Here is a 24236-nt window from a genome sequence, read left to right as displayed (position 1 = left end):
CCAGCAGAGGAGGACAAAGGGCTTAATTAGGAAAGGGAAAAAAGATTATGAGAGAAAGCTGGCAGGGAACATAAAAACTGACTGTAAAAGCTTTTTTAGATGTGTGAAAAGAAAAAGATTGGTCAAGACAAATGTAGGTCCTTTACAGTCAGAAACAGGTGAATTGATCATAGGGAACAAAGACATGGCAGACCAATTGAATAACTACTTTGGTTCTGTCTTCACTAAGGAGGACATAAATAATCTTCCAGAAATAGTAAGGGACTGAGGGTCTAGTGAGATGGAGGAACTGAGGGAAATACATGTTAGTAGGGAAGTGGTGTTAGGTAGATTGAAGGGATTAAAGGCAGATAAATCCCCAGGGCCAGATGGTCTGCATCCCAGAGTGCTTAAGGAAGTAGCCCAAGAAATAGTGGATACATTAGTGATAATTTTTCAAAACTCCTTAGATTCTGGATTAGTTCCTGAGGATTGGAGGGTGGCTAATGTAACCCCACTTTTTAAAAAAGGAGAGAGAGAGAAACCGGGGAATTATAGACCGGTCAGTCTGACATCGGTGGTGGGGAAAATGCTAGAGTCGGTTATCAAAGATGTGATAACAGCACATTTGGAAAGAGGTGAAATCATCGGACAAAGTCAGCATGGATTTGTGAAAGGAAAATAATGTCTGATGAATCTTATAGAATTTTTTGAAGATGTAACTAGTAGAGTGGATAGGGGAGAGCCAGTGGATGTGGTATATTTAGATTTTCAAAAGGCTTTTGACAAGGTCCCACACAGGAGATTAGTGTGAAAACTTAAAGCACACGATATTGGGGGTATGGTATTGATGTGGATAGAGAATTGGTTGGCAGACAGGAAGCAAAGAGTGGGAGTAAACGGGACCTTTTCAGAATGGCAGGCAGTGACTAGTGGGGTACCGCAAGGCTCAGTGCTGGGACCCCAGTTGTTTACAATATATATTAATGATTTAGACGAGGGAATTAAATGCAGCATCTCCAAGTTTGCGGATGACACGAAGCTGGGCGGCGGTGTTAGCTGTGAGGAGGATGCTAAGAGGATGCAGGGTGACTTGGACAGGTTAGGTGAGTGGGCAAATTCATGGCAGATGCAATTTAATGTGGATAAATGTGAGGTTATCCACTTTGGTTGCAAGAACAGGGAAACATTATTATCTGAACGGTGGCCGATTAGGAAAAGGGGAGATGCAACGAGACCTGGGTATCATTGTACACCAGTCATTGAAGGTGGGCATGCAGGTACAGCAGGCGGTGAAAAAGGCAAATGGTATGTTGGCATTCATAGCTAAATGATTTGAGTACAGGAGCAGGGAGGTTCTACTGCAGTTGTACAAGGCCTTAGTGAGACCACACCTAGAATATTGTGTGCAGTTTTGGTCCCCTAATCTGAGGAAAGGCATTCTTGCCATAGAGGGAGTACAGAGAAGGTTCACCAGATTGATTCCTGGGATGGCAGGACTTTCATATGAAGAAAGACTGGATTGACTAGGCTTATACCCACTGGAATTTAGAAGATTGAGGGGGGATCTTATTGAAACGTATAAAATTCTAAAGGGATTGGACAGGCTAGATGCAGGAAGATTGTTTCCAATGTTGGGGAAGTCCAGAACGAGGGGTCACAGTTTAAGGATAAAGGGGAAGCCTTTTAGGACTGAGATGAGGAAAAACTTCTTCACACAGAGAGTGGTGAATCTGTGGAATTCTCTGCCATCGGAAACAGTCAAGGCCAGTTCATTGGCTATACTTAAGAGGACGTTAGATATGGCCCTTGTGGCTAAAGGGATCAGGGGGTATGGAGAGAAAGCAGGTACAGGGTTCTGAGTTGGATGATCAGCCATGATCATACTGAATGGCGGTGCAGGCTCGAAGGGCCGAATGGCCTACTCCTGCACCTATTTTCTATGTTTCTATTTAGTGCTTCTCTGAACAAATATTATTTATTTTACTTTTATTGATTTGTTTTATTTAGAAATACAGCACAATTCAGGCCACTCTGCCCCTTTGAGTCACATTACCCCAGTAACCTGCGATTTAACCCTAACCTAAACAATGATCAATTAGCCTACTAATCAGTGCATCTTTTAAAGCCTAAAATTTAATGGGCTGTTGCAAACAGCTTAGTTTTTTAAAAATTGTAATTTAAGTGATACGTTGGATTAGAGGGGCATTGGGTTCTACAACCATAGTCGCCACACAAGTTGATAGGGTTGCTAAGAAGGCATATGGTGTGTTGGTCGGGGATTGAGTTCAAGAGCTGTGAGGGAACACTGCAGCTCCCTAAGACCCTGGTACACCACATTGTAGACCATATAGGAAGGATGTGGAAACTTTAGAGAGGGTGCAGAGGAGATTTACAAGACAATGCCTGGATTAGAGAGCATATTTTATAAGGATAGTTTGAGTAAGTAGGGCTTTTCTTTTTGGAGTGAAGGAGGATTAGAGAAGACTTGATAAAAGTGTACAAGATGATAAGAGGCATCGATCAAGTGGGTAGCTAGGGACTTTTTCCCAGTGTGAAAATTACTAATACAGGAGGGATTAATTTTAAGGTGTTGGTGGGATGTCAAAGGTATGTTTTACAAAAAGAGTAGTGGGTGTGTGGAACGCCCTGCCTTGGTGGTTGTAGAGGGAGATACATTAGTGGCATTTAATAATGGGAATCTTAGATAGGCATTTGGAGGATGGAAAAATGGAGGGTTATGTAGGAGGGAAAGGTTAGACTGATAGTAGAGTAGGTTTAAAAAGTCAGCACAGTAATGTGGGCCGAAGGGCCGGTACTGTGCTGTACTGTTCTATGATCTATGTTCTATGTAAACATAAAGTTAAATGAACTTGGAGCTCAGTGACGTGGAGGTGCAGAGACCGGTGGGACTATTAACTGAGAGGTTTTATGACCGCTTAGAGAACACCGTTAACTTTCAGGTCAATTGTTAATTAATTTGTAGAGAGCACTCATTTAGGTCAACTACTTCATCATGAATTCAAATAAAAAAGATGACAGAGCATCATAAACACAAGAGGCTCTGAAGATGTTGGAAATGCAAAACAACACACATAGAATTCTGGAGGAACTCCGCAAGTCAGGCAGCACCTCCAGAAATGAATAAACAGTTGAAATTTCAGGCCTAGGCCCATCATCAGGACCGGAAAGGAAGGGGGAAGGTGCCAGAATAAGAAGGTTGGGGGAGGGGAAGGATGATAGCTTGATGAAGCCAGGTGGGTGGAAAAGGTAAAGGGCTGGAGAGGAAGCAATCTGATAGGAGAGTCAGAGGGCAGCAGGTATCACAGAGAAGGGCAGAGTAGTGAGAGAGGGTCTCATTGAACTCCCATCAAAGAGATTTAAACATCAGGATAGGAATCCATTGAAGAGACATTGCAGTGCACCATTAACGTGAGAGATTCTGCAGATGCTGGAAAAATCAGATTTAAGTAATTGCACTACCACGTCTTCACAGAACTCAGTCTGAAGTGTTATGAATTAGTAGTTTATCTTAAAACATGCACATTGGTATGAGAAGATGAGCAATTGTGTATTTGTCACTATTTGAATCTTGTTTGCTCTTTCAGGCAAGTCGATGCATCCATTCCTGTTCCGACACATTACTACAGTGTTATCAGCAGCTGCCTGGATAGCAGTCAGCCTGTAGATAAGTGTGACGGGCCACTCACTGCATCATCGTTCATTCTGCCCCACCGACCTGACAATGATGAGAGCTGCAACGTAAGTAATGTGTAGGAGTGGCATTGCTCTGCCTGTAAACCCCTGATATTCCTGACTTCTGTTGAAGCAGAGGCTTCTCATTGCGGTGTTACACTACATAGGGACCAAGCCAGAACAGGATCTTTACACTAATGCACCTCTTTGCATTGCACGTTGCTGCCTCAGAACCCGGAGCAGGTTTATTATTTCTGACGCATGTTTTGTTGCAGCAGTTCAGTGCAAGAAATAAAAAATATTGGAAATAATTCAGAAGATGTATAGCTCAGATGGTTGATGGTTGGGCTGAGTTGTTCTCCAATCTTGGCCATTTACTTGCAAATGTTTCATCACCGTGTGAGGAGATGTTGTCAGTGCACTGTTGATTATGGTGAGTCCCCTGAATGCTTTATGTACTTTTCAATCAGTTGATTGGACGTCACATCACACTGTATTGTGATGTGGAGGGGAAATCTTGTCGCTGTTTGACTGCATGGTGAACTTCGTGCGTTTGGAATTTTGCCTGCGTCGGCCCATAAGTAGGATGGAGGTCCACGTGTTTGCAGAATTGTTTGTGGAAAACCCCACCCTTATAGGAATTTTCTTGTGTGCTGCATGGTTGCTTACGCAATTACTTCTACTGATGTCCAGTTGAAATTGTGCCCCTCTCGATCTCCATGTGTATGGAATAGAGAGAGTTGGTCGTGCTGCCTTACAGCCAATTGATGTTCATAGAACGTTGTGGAGCTTTGTATGAAGATGGCAACGAGGTCGACAATGCACCAACCAAGAAATGACCAAACAGATTGTCCTTTCATCTTGGAAGTGATGGCCTGACGCTCCAAGAACATAGAATTTCAGTCACGCATAAGCCAACAGCAATGTTGGGGAGAGTACTTTGTAAACCAAAAGAGCGAACCAATGTGGTCTACAAAATCCATCGGGGGGTGGGGTACTGCAACAAACATTATGTTGACTAAACTGTGAGAAAACTACCCACAAGGATCGATGAAAATCAACTGGCTGCAAAGTGCCATAACCAGCTCTCCCTAGTCTCTACCCGTGAAGATTGAGACGGGCAGAAGTTCCACTGGGCATCTGTGAAAGTCATGGCGCGAGTAATCAAGCGCCGTGCAAGAGAACTCCACGAGGCGTGGTTTCTGTAAACAAACAGATCCTGTTTATGAGCAAAGTTACTGACACACAAAGTTCGCCACACAACCAATTAGCGACGAAATTTCCTCCCCACATCACAACTGAATTTCTGAAATGACGACCAGTCAGCTGATTGATATATAAAGGCCAAGCATTCGGAGGATACGCCACAATCAGCAGCACACTGCGATGTCTCCTTGCATGCTGATGAAACATTGGCAAGTAAATTGCCAAGATTGGAGAACAACTCAATCCAACGATAAATATTGCTACAAGTTACAGTAAGAAATATAAATAAATAAATAGTGCAAAAAGAGAACAAAATAATGGGATGCTGTGCATGGGTTCATTGTCCATTCAGATATCTGATGATGGAAGGAAAGAAGCTGTTTCTAAGACGTTGAGTGTGTGTCTTCAGGCTTCTGTACCTCCTCCCTGATGGTAGCAATGAGAAGAGGGTGTGTCCTGGGTGGAGAAGATCCTTCATGATGAATGCCACCTTTTTGAGGCATCAACTTTTGAAAATGTCCTCCATGATGGGGAAACTAGTGCCCACAATGGAAGGAGTAGACAGTGAGTGATATACACCCTCCTGATAGAGCCAGGCAACTGTCGCTGTGTATTTTTCATCCAGTCAGTGAATGGCTGAGAGCACTGACTGTATAGAGGCCAGTTGTTGCGTCCATATCATTGTTCTGGAGTGTAACAAGGAAGTGTATCACTTGCTAGTCTGTTGGTTACGTTAGGCAATTCCTTCACACCTGCAATATATGCATGTGCAGGAGAATCCTTAGTGAATTGAATCTAGCCCCCCCCTCATCTCCAAAATAATGAGCTTTAGAATCCAAGTGATTTTATCATCTGCAATAGAGTCATAGAAAGCTACAGCACAGAAACAGGCCCGAGTTCACGCTGAACTATAATGCTGCCTAGTGCCATCAACCTACACTACACTTCAACCGTCCATACCCCTCTCATCCATGTAGTTACCCAAACTTTTCAAATGTTAAAATCAAACCAACATCCACCACTTGTGCTGGAAGCTCATTCCACACTCTCACCAATCTCTGTGTGAAGTTCCCCCTCATGTTCCCCTTAAACATTTCACCTTTAACTCATGACCTCTATTTGTAGTCTCACCCAACATGGATATGGCAAGAAACCCGCTTGCATTTACCCTATCTGTATCCCTCATGATTTTGTAAGCCTCTGTCAAATCTTCTCGCATTCTCCTGCACTCGAGGGAATAAAGGCCTAACCTGTCCAAAGTAAATTTACAATCAAAGTACCTTGAGATTCATTTTCCTGCAGACGTTGACAGGGATATAAAGAAATAAAATAGAATTTATGCAAAGCTACACATAAGCAAAGACTGACAAGCAACCGATGTGCAAAAGAAGACAAACTGTACAAATAAATAAGTAAATAATACTGAGAACGTGAGTCCTTGAGAGTGAGTCTGTAGGTTGTGGGATCAGTTTGGTGTTGAGGTGAGTGAAGTTACCCATGTCGGTTTGCGAGCCTGATGGTTTGGGGGGTAATAATTGTTCCTGAACCTGGTGGGAGTACTTAGACTTCTGTACCTCCTGCCCAAAGAGAGCACGGTAGGGGCCCTTGATGGATGTTCCTCTCTTGTAGCAACTCTCCTTGTAGATGTACTCAGTGGTGGGGAGAGCTTTGCCAGTGATGGACTGTGCTGTTCCTGGGTGTTGGTGTTTCCACACCAGGCCTAGATGCAGCCAGTCAGGATACTCTGCACCGTGCATCTACAGAGGTTTGGTAATTAAGTAGGTTTAGGAAGAGGCAGATGCAAGTTGGTAACTTACTGAGCTAACATTGAATGCAAGTTGGAATTTAATTTTCTCTCTTGCCTGCAAGATGCACAAGGATGAAAAAGGAGTTACCAAGAGGCTTAATTTAGCATCTGCAAGCAACAATGTCCTCCCCAACCACTAATTGTACTGATCTGAGTGTTTGTGGAGAAATATATTCCGGACACAAATAACGTGTATGGTTTTGCACTTTGTTTGAAAGAATAAAAGCATTTTCTAAGCAGGATTTAGAAATCAGAGGTGAAAAGGGACCTGCGAGCCTCCTAAAGCAGGGTTTTCACAGACCTCTTGGTTTATGATAAGGCTCCATGGCATAAAAAAGTTTAGGAACCCCTGCCCCTGCCCTAAAGGTTAATTTGCAGATTGAGTCAGTGGTGAGGAAGGCAAATGTGAAGTTAACATTCATTTTGAAAGGTTTAGAATATAAAAGCAAGGATGTAATGCTGAGGCTTTATAAGGCATTGGTCAGACTGCATTTGTATTATTGGGAGCATTTTTGGGCCCATTATTTAAGAAAAGACATGCTGGCATCTGAGAAGGTCCAGAGGAGGTTCACAAGGTTGATCCTGGGAATGAAGGGTTTGATGACTCTGGGTTTGTACTCGCTGGAGTTTAGAAGAATGAGAGGGAATCTTATTGAAACCTATCAAATATTGAAAGGCCTAGACAGAGTGGAAGTGGAAAGGATGTTTCCTACAGTGGGGGAATCCCAGACTCCCCCCAGAATAGAAGGATGTTCCTTACTGGGAGCTCTCATGAACAGGGACACCACGTTGAAACTGACTGTTACGTCCTCCGGGTTCCGCTGGATGTTGGTTATCGTTTTCACAAAGTCAGTTGAATTCATGATGTGATGCACACAGCCCCCAACAAAGGGAGACAGCATGGTGGTTAAATGCTTAATGAGGTAGTGATTTGGAGAATCTATCCCAGTGACAATAGGCCTCAGGGCAATCCCTCCTTGTGCATCTTGGGGCTGACAGAGAAACCAGGAAACCTCACAACGAGGAGGAAGCTGTTGCTACAGCCCGCCTTCCCTAAATTTCCACGGCTTCTGGAAGGATTGCCAGGATCGTGATTAATACCATCCACAAACCCGTAAGGAAGCTCGAATCACAGCTTATGTGGGTCAAAGATGGCCTGGGACTTGGGTTGGCTGGTGATTTCAGGATTCCCTGGGAATACGGGCAGCGTAAATCAGCCAGACTGGATGCATGGTGGACACCTGCATCAAGGAACGCAGGAGGTGTATCAGTTACCTGGAGAAATCAGCGGTGTCAGAACTTTGCATTCGTGATGGCCGTAGGATTAACTTTAACAGCACAAAACTACTGTGTCGCACCCATGGCGTTTTCGCTTCTGGCCGTTGCTGTCCTCTCCAAGCCTAAATGCTTGAAACCACAGTGTGCAAAACTTCTAAATTGTCTTACTGCTTATTTCTTGCCAACTATCAGTGATGAAAATCACTGTTTTTTGAACACAAGCACGTGCAACTGACACTAGTTAAAAACTGTTCACTCTCAGCATGGTGTAGTGTCTAGTGCCCACACAAGTCCATGCAACTGAAGCTAGTTAGAAACTGTTTGGCAGCAGCCTTCTGCCCCAATTAAGCAGCATAGTGTCCCAAATAAACAAAGGGGATCCCAGCTGTTTTCTTGATTACTTTTTGTTTTTTGAAGTGATGTTCCAAGTAAACAGCTGCCCCTATTAACTGATCGTTGTGTATTTAATATTTCAGTAATATCTGAATAATCTTGTACATATGTTATTTGATTAAGCATTCTTGTTTGTTTAAATAATTAATTGTGGGTTATGTATCTAAATATGAGAATTGTACACATCATCACACCACCATGTGATGCATGCACACCATGTTTGAAGTAATCTCAAGGTTAGACTCACATTTCAGTCTCCATGTCTTGCTTTGAATTAGTTGAATGTTTTGAAGTGACAAAGCATAACACTGTTGGCCCAATTAACTGGAACCTGCTGTATCTTTTTAAAAAAAATTTCAGAGTAATGATGAGGATCCAAAGTGGATTGAAGATCTCATGAAGTTGCACACGGCACGTGTGCGCGATATCGAGCACCTGACTGGTTTGGACTTGTACCGCAAGACCAGCAGACCCTACCCCGAAATCCTCTCTTTAAAGACATTCTTACAGACATTCGAAAGTGAAATCTAAAAGCTCTTTATTTGTCTTGCAATACATCTTTTATTTACAGGTGTATATTTTTGATACTGTTTGTTTTTGTATTTATTAATTCAAAACCAGAATATTTTAAAAGCGGCTTATTTAAAGCTTTTAAAATAACACGCATGTGCCTTTACCTCCTTCCTTCTCAATATTTAGTGATTTGAGTGCTGTTTGTGTTGTACTATTGCAATGTCTGTCTTTGCCTAATATTAGGACTAGTCTGCAGCGATTTATAAACTTACATTGAACAAAATTCCAAGATTATTCAACGCATTGTTCTATAATTCAGTCTTGCGTATCAGAGGTGTGATATGTAAAGCTATATATACTTCATTATTACTGTGGTGTAGACTTGTATTTATAATTTACTTAAGTTCCAAAAGTATAATAAATGGTAACATTTGTGCTTTGATTTGGGGGGGGTGGGGGAAAAAGATGATTTACCTGCTGTAAAATGTACTAAATGCAAAATAAACAAGCTTCTCCTTACAATTTTCTTCATATAATGCAGAGACTCACTCAACTGAAATGAGGTGTGTGACCTGAGAGATCAAAAGAGGTATAAGAGCCGATATTAGTATGGTAGCTGTTTCTGGAAGGGAGGAAGGGGTTGTTGGAATATTGAACAATACAGCGCAGTACAGGACCTTTGGCCCAACAATGTTCTGCTGACCTTTTCACCTACTTTAAGATCAATCTAATCCTTCCCTCCTACTTAGCCCTCCTTTTTTTCATTCGTGTTACCATCTACAAGTTTCTTAAATCCCCTTAATGTATCTGACTCTACTGCCACTCCAATAGGGCGTTCTATACACCCACCATTCTGTGTAAAGAACTTAACTCTGACATCTTCCCAATAACTTAAAATTATGCCCCTGATATTAGCCATTTCTGCCTTGGAACAAACCTCTTGCTTCACTCGATCTATGCCTCTTATCATCTTGTACACCTCTATCAGGTCACCCCTCATCCTCCTTCACTCTAAAGAGAAAAGCCCTAGCTCACTCAACCATTCCTCAAAAGATGTGCTCTCTAATCCAGATAGCATACTGGTATACCCTTTGACCTTCTATAAATCTTCTATATCGTTTCTATAGTGACACGGCCAGAAGTGAATGCAATATTCCAAGTGTGGCCTAACCAGGGTTTTATAGAGCTGTGACGTTACCTCACAGCTCTTGAACTCAATCCACTCACTAATGAAGAACCATGTTCTTAATGAAGGCATCTATTGTCCTTGATGTTTTATTGCAACTGTTATGTATGTACAAACAAGCTCTAGGTTAAGGTGCAAGCAGTTTGGTGTTTTTTAAATATTAATTTTCTAAAGAACAGTAAGTCATGTTTTTTTGGGGGTGAGGGGTACAGTTTATGGGTTGGTCCTAATTAAACAAGTCAGACCTGGAACAATGTCCAGTCTAATCTAAGTAGACTACTCAGTTACAGAATTAGTATGGAACAAGAAAGGAAGGAGAGACAAAACGAGAAAAGTTGCATCTAAATTCAGTATATTAAGATTAAATCTCTGCCTTGGTTTTAAACAGGGGGCAAGTAATTACTGATGCTTGTAAATTTTAAAAATAAACATCTTGTACAGTCCAGTTTAATAAATCAAGTATAAAGCCTGCTGTTTTCTGCATCCTAAACAACCTCACCAGTATTGAGCTGAGAGGTTGATTGATTGGCAAAAAAATATTGAACATGATTGAGAGGTATAGAGGTATACAAAATTATGAGCGTATAGATAGGGTAAATACAAGCAGGCTTTTTCCTCTGAGGTTGGATGAGACTAGAACTAGAGGTCTAGTAAATAAATTGGTTTTCATTCTGCAGTGCAGAAATAGAAGTGTTATATCTGCTATGGCTCAATCGGTTTTTCAGGGTCACAATTCTTCCACTAAAGTTAAGAGATTAGATAAGGACACACATAGGATTTCACCTTTATAAGTATACATTCTGTGGCCACATTGTTAGGTATACCTGTACATTTTGTTAAAGTAAATATCTAATCGGTGAATCATGTTCTGCACTCAATGCGTAAAAACATGCAGATATGGTCAAGAGGTTCTGTTGCTGTTCAGACCAAACGACAGAGTGGGGAAGAAATGTGATCTAAGTGTCTTTGACGATGGAATAATTGATGGTGCCAGACGGGGAGGTTTGAGTATCTCAGAAACAGTTGATCTTCTGGAATTTTCATGCACAACCGTCTCCAGAGCAGGGGTTTCCAACCTTTCTTATGCTCCTACCGCTAACCGAGAGGTCCGTGGACCCCAGATTTGGAACCTCCGGTGTGGAGTTTACAGAGAATGGTGCGAGAAACAAAAAGCATCCAGTGAGCAGCAGTTCCGTGGATGAAAATGGCTTGTTAATGAGAGAGGTCAGACTGGTTCAAGGTGACAGTAATCATGCATTACAACAAGCATCGCTGCATGCACAACACGTTGAACCTTGCAGTGGATGGCCTGCAGCAGCAGAAGACCACGAACATACACTCAGTGGCCACTGTATTAGGTACAGGAGGTAAAACTGAGTGTATGTGTTTGGTTTTCAAGTTGAAAAATTTCCCTATGAAGTAAATTTGTTTTTATACAGAGTGGTGAGTACATGGATTGGCCTGCCTGGGTTGATGGTAGAGGCAGAAATGTTAGGGGTATTTAAGAAACTTTTAGATAGGTACATGGATGACAGAAAAATAGAGGGCTATGTAGGAAGGATGGGGTAGATTGATCTTAAGAGTAGGTTTAAAAGTTGGTACGGCATTGTGGACTGAGGGGCGTGTCCTGTGCTATGTACAGGCCCCTCAGATCTTCAAATATACTGTAAGTAAGTAGCTCTACTTTGCAACAGAACTAAGGATGTAAAATATACTAAGTTATCCAAATGAGCATCTTGCTGTATTTTCCGTCCTCCTTTGTGGCCCAGATATGCACTGTATCTCTCAGGTTATGGAATCTGGACTGACGTGTGGAGTGAGTAATTTCAAATACTGCAAAAAAAACCTGAATGTCGTTTTGTTTTGCACCTCAAACAAAATGCTGGAGGGACTCAGCAGGTCAGGCAGCATCTATGCAAAAGTGTACAGTCAACATTTTGGGCCAAGACCCTTCATCAGGACTGGAGAAAAAAAGATGAGGTCAGAGTAAGAAGTTGGAGGGGGGGGGAGGAAGAAATACAAGGTGGTAGGGGTAGTAATACAAACCAGAAGGAGAGATGGGTGAAGTAAAAAAGCTGGGAAGTTGATTGGTGAAAGAAATAAAGGGCTGGAGAAGGGGGAATCTGATAGGACAGGATGGAAGAGGGAGGTAGTGGGCAGGCAAGGAGATAAGGTGAGAGAGGAAAATGGGAATGGAGAACGGTGGGCTGGGGGCAATTACCAGAAGTTCGAGGAAATTGATGCTCATGTCACCAGGTTGGAGGCTACCCAGACAGAATATAAGGTGTTGATCCTCCAACCTGACCGTGGTCTCATCGAGACAGTGGAGGAGGCCATGGACTGACATGTTGGAGTGGGAAATGGAAGTGGAATTAAAATGGGCGGCCATGGGAGATCTGGCATCTTTCTGGCACAGATGCTCAGCAAAGCAGTCTCTCAATCACCGATGTACAGGAGGCCACACCAGGAGCTCCGGACACAGTGTTTGACCCCAATAGACTCATGGGTGAAGTGCCACCTCAGCTTGAAGGACTGGGGCCATGAATGGTAGTGAGGGAGGAGGTGTAGCACTTGTTCCGCTGGCAAGGATAAGTGCCAGGAGGGAGATCAGTGGGGAGGGACGAATGGACAAGGGAGTTGCTTAGGGAGCGATCCCTGGGGAAAGCAGAAAGTGGGGGGTTGGTGGTGGGAGTTGGAAATAAAGTTGAAGAAGCCAATGAATTCCATATTGTCGATGTAATGTAGGAAAAATGGCGTGGGGGGGCGGGGGGGATGATGCCAGTGTAGGCTTGGAACATAGACTGTTCCATGTAGCCGACAGAAAGGGACCCATATGAGTACCCACGGCTGCGCCTTCTGTTTGAAAGAAGTGGGAGGGGCCAAATGAAAAATTATTAAGAGTGAGGACAAGTTCTGCTAGACGGAGGAGAGTGGTGGTGGAGGGGAACTGGTTGGGTCTGGTGTCCAGAAAGAATGGAGAGCTTTGAGATCTTCCTGTTGGGGTGGAGGTGTATAGGCACTGGACATCCTTAGTGAAAACAAGACAATCGGGACTAGAAAACCTGAATTCATTGAAAAGATCAAGAGAGTGTGAAGTGTCATGGATGTAGGTAGGAAGGGACTGAACCAGGGGGAATTAAACTGAGTTGAGATATGTAGATATGTGTTCAGCGAGGCAGGGACAATGGGTCTACCTGGACAGCCAGGTCTGTGGATCTTGGGTAGGAGGTAGAAACAGGAAGTGCGGGGTGAGGAAACTATGAGGTTGGTGGCAGTGCATGGGAGATCTCCAGAGTTAATAAGGTTGGTGATCATGTGAGAGACAATGGCCTTAGTGGGATCCTGTTTGGAGGGTAAGTAAGAGGAGGTGTCTGAGAGTTGGCATAGGCCTCAGCAAGATAGAGGTCAGTCCACCAGACTCCTACAGCACCTCCCTTATCTGTGAGCTTGATGGTGAGATTAGGATTAGTGCAGAGAGAGTGGAGAGCAGTGTCTTTGGAAGGAGTGAGGCTGGAATTGGAGAGAGGAGTGGTGAAGTGGAGATGGGTGATGTCCCATCAGCAGTTGACAATGAAAAGGTCCAGAGCAGGCAGAAGGTCAGAGTGGGGTGTCCAGGAAGAGGAGGAGGGTTGAAGGTGGGAGAAGGGGTCATCAGTGTGGGGTGGAGAGTCGTTGCCAAAGAAGGAGGCACAGAGACAGAGGCTCTTGTTTGTCTTTTTCTTTTACTATCTGTAGATTTCCTTCTGCTGTACAATATGTATAGCTGTTGCAATTAAAGTTACATGAATCCCAAAGGAGCGATTATCATTCTTCAGCCTCAATACAAGGACGTCCCTAAAGGACAGAGATGAGCAAAAATTTCTTTAGCCAGACGGTGGTGAAACTGTGGAATTCATTTTTAAGAAAGCTGTGCAGGCCGAATTAATGAGTATATTTAAAGCAGAGGTCGCAAAATTCTTGATTTTAAGGGCATTATGGAGAGAAGGCAGGAGAATGGAATTGAGTGGGATAGTAAATCAGCCGTGATGGAACGACGGAGCAGACTTGGTGGGCCAAATGGCCTAGTTCTGCTCTTATATCTTATGGTCCTTACAAAATGAAGTTGCTGGGTTACTCTAACAACACATTTAAAATAAGATAACAGAGCGCTGCTTTGTCCATGTTCTGCACCGAAGTGATTTTCAGCTGAACTGGAAAGATCCTGGTACAATATGTAGGTGCTTGCAACACACAAAATGCTGGAGGAACTCAGCAGGCCAGGCAGCGTCTATGGAAAAGAACACAGTCAATGTTTCAGGCTGAGACCCTTCAGCAGGACTGGAGAAAAAAGGCTGAAGAGTGGATTTAAAAGGTGGGGGAAGGGGAGAGAGAACCCTCCTGTATATCAGTGAGACCCAACATAGTTGGGGAGACTGCTTCACCAAGCACCTACGCTCCGTCCGCCAAAAAAAGTGGCCACCCATTTTAATTCCACTTTCCAGTCCCATTCTGATATGTCTATCCTTGGCCTCCTCCACTGTTGTGATGAGACCACACTTAGTTTGGAAGAACAACACCTTATATTCCGTCTGGGTAGCCTCCAACCTGATGGCATGAACTTTGATTTCTTGAACTTCCCATAATGCCCCTCCTCCCCTTCACCATTCCCCATCCCCTTTTCCCTCCCTCACCTTATCCCCCGGCCCACCCATTGCCTCCCCCTGGTGCTCCTCCCCTTTTTTCTTTCTGCTATGACCCTCTGTCCTCTCCTATCGGACTCCCTCTTCTCCAGGCCCATATCTCTTTCACCGATCAACTTCCCAGCTCTTTACTTCATCCTTCCCCCCTCAGGTTTCGCCTATCACCTCGTGTTTCCCTCTTCCCTCCCCCCAACTTCTAAATCTATTCATCAGTCCTGCCAAAGGGTCTCAGCCCGAAACATCGACTGTACTCTTTTCCATAGATGCTGCCTGGCCTGCTGAGTTCCTCCAGCATTTTGTGCATGTGCTTGGATTTCCAGCATCTGCAGATTTTCTTTCATCTATGATGTAGACACCTGCAATTTGATTGCCCTGCCTGTCCCAGAAGGTCACTTGTGGTGATGTGAACAATAAAACAATAGAAACAAGTAAGTTCAATGGGGACGAAAACCTTGATCAACTCTGCAAGCCTTGTAAAATCTTGCAAATTTTAGATAGTGTTTATAACTTAAATTGTGCTAAGCTGTTTCTACTGACAGGAGAAGGGGAAAAGGTGGGCTACTGGCCCCTTAAATCCAGTCACTCTGGGCCAATGGGGCTCATCAGCAATAGTTGGCCATTCATCGAGGAGAAGGAAAACTCTGATCTCAGACCTCGGCTCACGGGGAGGGATTCAGGAGTAAACCCATGAAAAAATCTGGAGCTGGAGTCCCTAGGGCAGTCCTACGTTGAGTTCAGCGCTGACTGGCAACTCCGGCGATGCCGCTGGTGACAAACTGTATCGGTCTCTGCCGTTCCTTTGGATCCATCAGCTGTGCGGAGAGGGGCCCGGTGTTTGGGCAACAGCTTGCTCTCCATGTTGAACTGCCATAGCTTGCGTTTCAAGTAGACAGCTAGGACACAACACCTGTGGTCGACTCTGACCAAGCAAGGACCGAATGTTAAAGCATGTCATGGAGTTCTGATGACGCAGGTCTCCCTGGTTTCACATTTTTTTTTCCATGGATTTGGTCACGACCTTTGAACAAGTGATGAGAACTGTGATCATTTCACACAAAATTTCCACCTGCCCCTCCTCTTACTGGAAGCCAGTGCTGTTGATACAGCAAGCCCCAGCCAAGCACAATCAGAGAGCCAGATCTGTGCAACTCCAGGACTCGAAAGCTCAACCTTCTGCCCAGCGGGGAATTGACCTACCACTTACTCGATCAATCACGAGGACTGAAGGTTAATATCACTCTGTGCTCGGCTGGTGGTGCGGGCGTTCCTGATCGCCTGCTAGAATCCACAGCTTTGCTCATTGGTGTGCAAGGGAGATTAATTAAAAAGCTGAGTTTAACACAGAAAGAAGTAATATTTATAACAACACACACAAAATGATGGAGGATCTCAGCAAGTCAGCCAGCATCCATGGAGAGGAATGAACAGACGACCTTTTGGGCTGAGAGGAAAGGAGTGGGGGAGAAATCCTTCCCACATTAGATTTCACACGAGAGCCTCCCCAGGCACGGGCACAGCAGCAACCGTACTGATTTGCTATTCCCGTTCTGGCAACAACTTCCTTCAGATGCCTGGAAGTTGACATTTCCTCCTCACACCTCTTAAACATTTGTGGTTTCACCAGTTGCACTTAAGCTTTAGGTCGCAACTTTGATCGTCCTGCTGACGAATGAACTTTGCATTGGCTGTCGCACTTGCTTCTTATAGAAAGGCATGTTTAATTCCAAATGATTAAACATTTAATTTAAATGTCTTCCACCATTTCTCCATGAGAAAAAAATCAAGCAGCCGGACTCATAATCTGTTTCCAAGGATTAAAGTTATCTTTATTCATCACGTACATGAAAACATCAGGGACATATAGCAGACAAGAGGAAATCTGCAGACGCTGGAAATCCGAGCAGCACACACACAAAATGCTGGAGGAACTCAGCAGGCCAGGCAGCGTCTGTGGAAAAGAGTACAGTCGACGTTTCGGGCCGAGACCCTCCATCAGGACTGAAAAAACAGATGAGCAGCCAGAGTAAGAGAGTGGGGGATGAAACCAGGAGGGGGGAGGGATGAAGTAAAGAGCTGGGAAGTTGATTGGTGAACGATACAAGGCTGGAGAAGGGGGAGTCTAATAGGAGAGGACAAGGGCCACGGAGGGAAGAAAAGAGGAAGGAGCACCAGAGAGAGGTGTTGGGCAGGTAAGGAGATAAGGTGAGAGAGGGAATGGAGAATGGTGAAGGGGGGCGTTTGAGGACCCAATGTTCATGCCATCAGGTTGGAGGCAAATAGCAGATACATTAGGGGCATTTAGAGAGGCACATGGATGATGGAAAAATGGAGGCTGTGTGGGCGGGACGGGTCAGAGTAGCTTATAAGATTGGCACATCACAGACTGAAGCATCGACTATGCACCAGTGTTCTACGTTCTAATAAGCATCGAATTACACAGTGTCAACGACCAACACCAATGTCGCCATGCTTCTAACACCTGTCCACAACTGACCAACCCTAAACTGTACACTATGTCTTTGGACTGTGGGAGGAAACCCACGTGGTCACCGGGAGAAGATCCAAACTCCTCACAGACAGGGGCAGGAACTGAACCCCTGGGTCACTGGCGCTGTAAATGCTAACTTCTATGTTACCATGCTGCAAAGCAACTACAAACAAGTGTTTACGTCTATTTTTAAAATGCCACAGTTATTTATGGAGCACTCGTTGTTAGGTGATGATCCAAATCACAATTGCCTTTACACTATTGAAACATCTTGGCACTTCTACTCTTTGTCAACATCACGGACCTTGAGGAGGGTGAAAGGTGAGGCTGACGGAGTCCACACATATAACTTTTGGTGCCACGGTAGTGTTGTTGTTAACATAAACACGAGGAAATCTGCAGACGCTGGAAATTCAAGCAACACACACAAAATGCTGGTAGAACCCAGCAGGCCAGGCAGCATCTATAGGGAGAAGTCCTGACAAAGGGTCTCGGCCCGAAACATCGACTGTATTTCTCCCTATAGATGCTGCCTGGCCTGCTGCGTTCCATCAGCATTTTGTGTGTGTTGCTGTTAACCTGATGCTACATGCTATAAGCCCTGGATCACTAGTCACATCAAAGGCCTCCTAAACCAGAAGAAGAGGGCCTTTAAAGATGGTGATCGGTTGGAGCTTAAAAGAGTTCAGAAGGAACTCAGAGTATAGATAAGGGGGGCAAAGGAACAGTATAGGAGGAAGCTAGAACAAAAGCTGCAGAAAAAGAGCATGAAGGAGGTGTGGGACGGGATGAAGATCATCACCGGATGCGGTGCAAAGCGGGGGGCGAACATAAGTGGAGATGTGGAGAAAGCGAATCAGCTGAACAACTTCTTCAACAGGTTCGACAGCTCAATCTCATCCTCACCGCAGAAATCCACACCAGGCTTACTTCCCTCACAGGAAAATAGCCACTCACAGGAGACCTTGCCCACGCCCAGGATTACGGCTGCACAGGTGGAAGGTCAACTGAGGAAGATCTGTACCAGCAAGGCGGCTGGACCGGATGGAGTTTCCCCACAATTACTGAGGGCCTGTGCGACTGAGCTGGGAGAACCACTACAGCGCATCTTCAACATGAGCCTGGAGCAGAGAAGAGTACCCAGACAGTGGAAAACATCCTGTATTGTCCCGGTACCGAAGAAACCACAACCAAAGGAGTTGAATGACTTCAGACCTGTTGCCTTGACGTCGCACGTGATGAAGACCATGGAGCGGCTGATAATACAGAATCTGAGGCCACAAACCAGGCACGCCCAGGATCCTCTTCAGTTTGCGTATAAGGAGAAGGTGGGAGTGGAGGATGCTATCACGTATTTGCTGCACAAATCACTCTCTCACCTAGAGGGGGTCAGTTGTGCTGTGAGGATTACATTCCTTGACTTCTCTAGTGCCTTTAACACCATCCAGCCCAAGATCTTAAGGCACAAACTAACGGAGATGGGAGTAGACTCTCACATGGTGGATTGGATAGTGGACTACTTGACAGATAGACCTCAGTATGTGCGGTTGGGAGACTGTAGGTCTGACACGGTGGTCAGCAGCACAGGGGCGCCGCAGGGAACCGTACTCTCTCCGGTCCTGTTCACCCTGTACACATCAGACTTCCAATATAACTCGGAGTCCTGCCATGTGCAGAAGTTCGCTGATGACACGGCCATAGTGGGGTGTGTCAGGAATGGACAGGAGGAGGAGTATAGGAAACTGATACAGGACTTTGTGATATGGTGCAACTCAAACTACCTGCGTCTCAATATCACCAAGACCAAGGAGATGGTGGTGGACTTTAGGAGATCTAGGCCTCATATGGAGCCAGTGATCATTAATGGAGAATGTGTGGAGCAGGTTAAGACCTACAAGTATCTGGGAGTACAGTTAGACGAGAAGCTAGACTGGACTGCCAACACAGATGCCTTGTGCAGGAAGTCGACTGTACTTCCTTAGAAGGTTGGCGTCATTCAATGTCTGTAGTGAGATGCTGAAGATGTTCTATAGGTCAGTTGTGGAGAGCGCCCTCTTCTTTGTGGTGGCGTGTTGGGGAGGAAGCATTAAGAAGAGGGACGCCTCACGTCTTAATAAGCTGGTAAGGAAGACGGGCTCTGTCGTGGGCAAAGTACTGGAGAGTTTAACATCAGTAGCTGAGCGAAGGGCGCTGAGTAGGCTACGGTCAATTATGGATAACTCTGAACATCCTCTACATAGCACCATCCAGAGACAGAGAAGCAGTTTCAGCGACAGGTTACTATCGATGCAATGCTCCTCAGACAGGATGAAGAGGTCAATACTCCCCAATGCCATTAGGCTTTACAATTCTACCGCCAGGACTTAAGAACTTTTTAAAAGCTATTATTAATGCTTTTTGAGATAGTGATTTAGATGCATATCATATTTTTTACTGAGTTAAGTATTGTATGTAATTAGTTTTGCTACAAGTGTATGGGACATTGGAAAAAAGTTGAATTTCCCCATGGGGATGAATAAAGTATCTATCTATCTATCTATCTTTCACAGCTTGGGGCATCGGAGTTCAGAGTTCAATTCCTGCGCCATCTGTAAGTAAGTTTGTGACTGTGAGGTTTTCCTCCAGGTGCTCTGGATTCCTCCCACAGTCCACAGACGTATCGGTTGGTCAGTTAATTGGTCATTGCAAGCTGTCCTGTGATTAGGCTTGGGTTAAATCGGTGGGTTGCTGGGTGGTGTGGCTTGAAGAGCCTGTTTCTGAAAATCAGTGATTCCCAACAGGGGTGGTTCCGCTCGCCGAGGGGACGGTTACATGTCCTAAGGAAACAGAAATCGTCGGGGGTGTCAGGTTTCTTGGGGGGGGGGAGCAGTAAGTGACACCCTAACTTGAGGCACGAGACCTGACTGACTGTTAGTAGAGTGGGCTCTTCCAAAAAAAGAATGAGGCACTGGAACAGAGGAAGAACCACACTCTGCGGTGAGTGAACACTCGCCATAATACATCTGAGACTCGGTAATCTCACCCGACCTTGCCAACCAAACTGACACTATTGGGGATGAATAAATTAGCAACCAGGGTTTGCTTTGGGGATTTTGAGACCTTACACGATTGGTCAATTGTACTACACTGAAATGCACTGGCTGTCAAAAGGCTGCTGCATAAAATGTTTCTTTGATCTTTTTGACACTGGTTGAATTTTTGTTAAAAATCCACATGAGGTTGGGGAACAGGACTAAACTTCTATATGGAGATGTGGCATACCTCGCCAATCTATATGACGAAATGAAAATTCTAAATATGAAACTGCAGGGTGAGAATTTCAATTTAATCCAGGTGAAAAGAATAATTTTTCTCATGTTAGTACATGGTTAGTATTTATTTTTTTTACATGTGCATCCTTGGTGCACAAAAGCATGGAAAGGAACTGGACTTCAAAGGGAACTTCCTTGCTACTTGTTCCAGTCAGAAGAGCAGCCTCAGAAGGGGAGGGGATTGTATGGTCACCGTCTGTCTTTAGGCATTGGGATAGTCTGTGGTGGAGTGGATATTATTTCCAGTGTGTCACAGTTCGTGGCCCCTCCTGTAGTAAGAAGGAAATAATCAGCTCGCTTCAAAGTGCACTTAGTAGATTTCATTTTCCTAAACCGGAAAGGACCAGGTAATTCTGAATCCGAATCAGGTTTAATATCACTGACACACCTTGTGAAATTTGTTGTTTTGCAGCAGCAGTACAGTGCATTGCATAAAAATTACCACAGCAACACACACAAAACACCGGAGGAACTCTGCAGGTCAGGCAGCAACTATGGAAAGGAATGAGCAGTCAATGTTTTGGGCCGAGACCCTTCATTAGGAAATCATAATAAAAAATAAAACAAATAAAGAATCGGAATAGGGAGGCAGTGTTCATGAACTGAGGACAAGAGAAGACTTCACGGAGGTGTACAAGATGAGAAGAGGCACAGATCGAGTGGGCAGCCAGAGACTTTTTCCCAGGGTAGAAATGGCTACTATGAGAGGGCATGATTTTAAGATGTTTGGAGAGAAGTCTAGGGGAGATGTCGGAGGTTTTACGCAGAGAGTGGTGGATTTGTGGAATGCCCGCCAGGATGGTGGTACAGGCAGATACATTAGGGACATTTAAGAAACTCTTAGATAGGCACATGGATGATAGAACAATGCAGGGTCATGTGGGAGGAGAGTGTTAGATTGACCTCAGAATAGGTTAGAAAGTTGGCATGATGTCTTGAGTACTGGGCTGCACTGCTCTATATTCTACAATAATATTTTCTAAGTTTTGTAATGTCTAATGCTGCATTTTGATTTAAACTTAAATATTTAAAATGATAAATTAAATTATTTAAAATACAATAATACCCTGATAAAGGTTTTACTGCTAATGTTGTAGGGTATTTCATGTAATGGTGTTTTTGTTGGAGCAGTGTTTGGGTTACTGTGGGAGATAAGGGGTGCTCAGGAGAGTGGAATGGGGAGAAGGCAGGAGGAGCGGTCCGGTGATTGATGCCGGAGGTGGGTCGACGTTTTCTTCTTGGTGGGAGATGAAGAGAGAAGATGTCAGAGAGAACCGGTTGTAGGATTCGATCCAGTGGGGAAACGATTCAATGGAGCCTGGTGTGGAGATCGAATGAAGATCTGTGAATGTGACTTTTGGAAGATCTGAGCTCCAACCTCTGCACATTGACTGTTTAATTATAACGGGCTCATTTGTTTCTTTCTTTTCTTTACCAAAGAGATGGTAAATATGCTTCTTTGTAACTGTATGCAGTGTGCGATCTGTTATTTCATGCTGACTTGCTATTTTGCAGGGCAGTAAGTCACACAGCATTCACACAAAGGCGAGACATCCCCATCTCACCGATTTGGCGGGACTAAAATCATAGACTCCTAGATGTACAAAACCAGAGAAAGGTGGGTTCTCGTCACAGAATCTAGGGGCTGTTAGCGAGGGGCCAACGAGCCACATTTCCAAGGATGCCCAGTAAAAGGGGGTTTCAATACCAAAGCACAGATGTAAAAGATTCTGTACAACTTTAACTAACACTCATAGAAAGCTGCTTAAGCGGGAAGAAACTAATGCACAGCATCCCCTACTGGTTTGAGTCAAAATTGCCTGAATCAAGATTAATTCAAGATTTAAGATTCGAGTTTATTTATCATGTGTATTGAAACACACAGTGAAATGTGTTGCTTGTGTCAACCACCAACACGCCCGAGGATGTTCTGAGGGCAGTCTGCAATGGTCGCCACATATTCTGGCACCAACAGGGCGTTCCCACACGCTCGGCAGAACACAACAAGTAACAAAACTACAACAGCAAAATAAGTCCCATCACACACACACACACACACACACACACACACACACACACACACACACACACACACACACACACACACACACACACACACACACACACACACACACACACACACACACACACACACACACACTTCTCTAACCCCAAGCCAGTCCATATTCTTTAGCCTCCAGCAGACTCCGACTCGGATGTGGATTTCAATGTTCTTCCCCCATACCAGAATCGGTTTAATATCTCCGCCATATATCATGAAATTTGTTATTACCAATCCCCTTGCCAATGGAAGCTGTGATTCCCACCGGATTGCTCAAGGTCAAGGATGCGAGATTGTTTAATGTCATTTCTCAGTACAATAGTTTAAAGGAGAACAAAACAATCGTTACTCTGGATCTGATGCAGCACAAAAAGCACAAGATAAAGAACACAATAAATATAAATACGTAAGATAGCTAATATACATAGATTGACTGTATGTCCATAAGGTGACTGGTGGGAATTAATAAATTAATGGTGGAGGTGTTGATCAGCCTCACTGCTTGGGGAAAGTAACTGTTTTTCTGTCTGGTGGTCCTGGTGTGGATGCTACTGTGGTGAACTACATATACCTGTCTGGACTGCTCCTGTGGCTCCTCCCACAGACCCCTGTATAAAGGCGATTGAGGCCTGAGCCCGGCCTCATTCTCCAGGATGTAGTGTTGTTCATTCTTCCAGTCAATAAAAGCCGATATCTCGCTTCTTACGTCTCAGAGTGAGTTATTGATGGTGCTTCAGCTACGTAGCCTCCTCCCTCATGGGAGGGGACAAACAGTCCATGAGCAGGGTGGGTGGGATCCTTCATGATGTTATTGGCCCTTTTCCGGCACCTTTCTGTATATATGTTCTTGATGCTGGGTAGGCTGGTGACAGTGATGCACTGGGCAGTTCTGACTGCCTTTGATGGAACTTTTGTTCTCTGCTTTGATGAAAACGGGAATAAATAATTTGAATCAGAGTTCACTCTGGAAGACACTAGCAGTATGCCGAGTGTTCAAGACTGTCAGGGGGCAGAAGTGTGTGAAGTTGCCATTACTAGGAAGGAGATGCTTGAGAAACTGAAAGGTCTGAAGGTAGAATAGTCATTTATCAGACGGTGTGCACCCCAAGGTTGTGAGAGAGGTGGCTGAAGAGGTTGTGGAGGCACTAGTAATGATCTTTCAAGAATCGGGTAATAGACCGTTGTCAGCATGGTTTCCTCAAGGGAAAATCTTGCTTGACAAATGTGCTGGAATTCTTTGAAGAAATAACAAGCAGGACAGACAGAGGAGAATCAGTTGATCCAAGAGCCCGCGGTATTATTAGAAAGATACCAGCAAGGATAGAGCATTGGCGAACTGGCAGGAGGCAAAGAGTGGGAAGAAAGGAGGCTTTTCTGGGTGGCTAGTGATGTTACACAAGGGTCTGGGTTGGGACTGCTTCTTTTTATGCCATATGTCAATGACTTGGATGATGGAATTGATGGCTTTTTGGCCAAGGTAGGTGACGGGCAGGTAGTTTTGAGGAAGTACAGAAGGACTTAGACAGAGTAGCAAAATGAGCAAAGAAATGGCAGATGAAATCCACGTTGGGAAGTGTATGGTCATGCACTTCGGTAGAAGAAATGAAAGTGTCGACTATTTTCTAATGGAGAGAAAAT

At 44.4% G+C, this 24236-nt stretch overlaps 1 protein-coding gene across 5 annotated transcripts in view; it reads left to right on the top strand.

The window, feature by feature from the left end:
- Positions 1–9394, top strand: part of enpp2 (ectonucleotide pyrophosphatase/phosphodiesterase 2) — a 174160-nt gene extending 164766 nt beyond the window's left edge. For all 5 annotated transcript variants that reach the window (XM_073028615.1, XM_073028813.1, XM_073028533.1 and 2 more), the window contains 2 exons: positions 3588–3741; positions 8720–9394. In XM_073028615.1, the coding sequence (XP_072884716.1) occupies positions 3588–3741; positions 8720–8890 (325 nt within the window). In that variant the 3' untranslated portion in view covers positions 8891–9394. The remainder of the gene's footprint in view (positions 1–3587; positions 3742–8719) is intronic.
- The last annotated feature ends 14842 nt before the right edge of the window (positions 9395–24236 follow it).

Source organism: Hemitrygon akajei, chromosome 1 (assembly GCF_048418815.1).
Source record: "Hemitrygon akajei chromosome 1, sHemAka1.3, whole genome shotgun sequence".
Taxonomy (NCBI): Eukaryota; Metazoa; Chordata; class Chondrichthyes; order Myliobatiformes; family Dasyatidae; genus Hemitrygon; species Hemitrygon akajei.
Note: the sequence above shows the minus strand (reverse complement) of the source record. Positions and strands in the feature narration are given on the sequence as shown.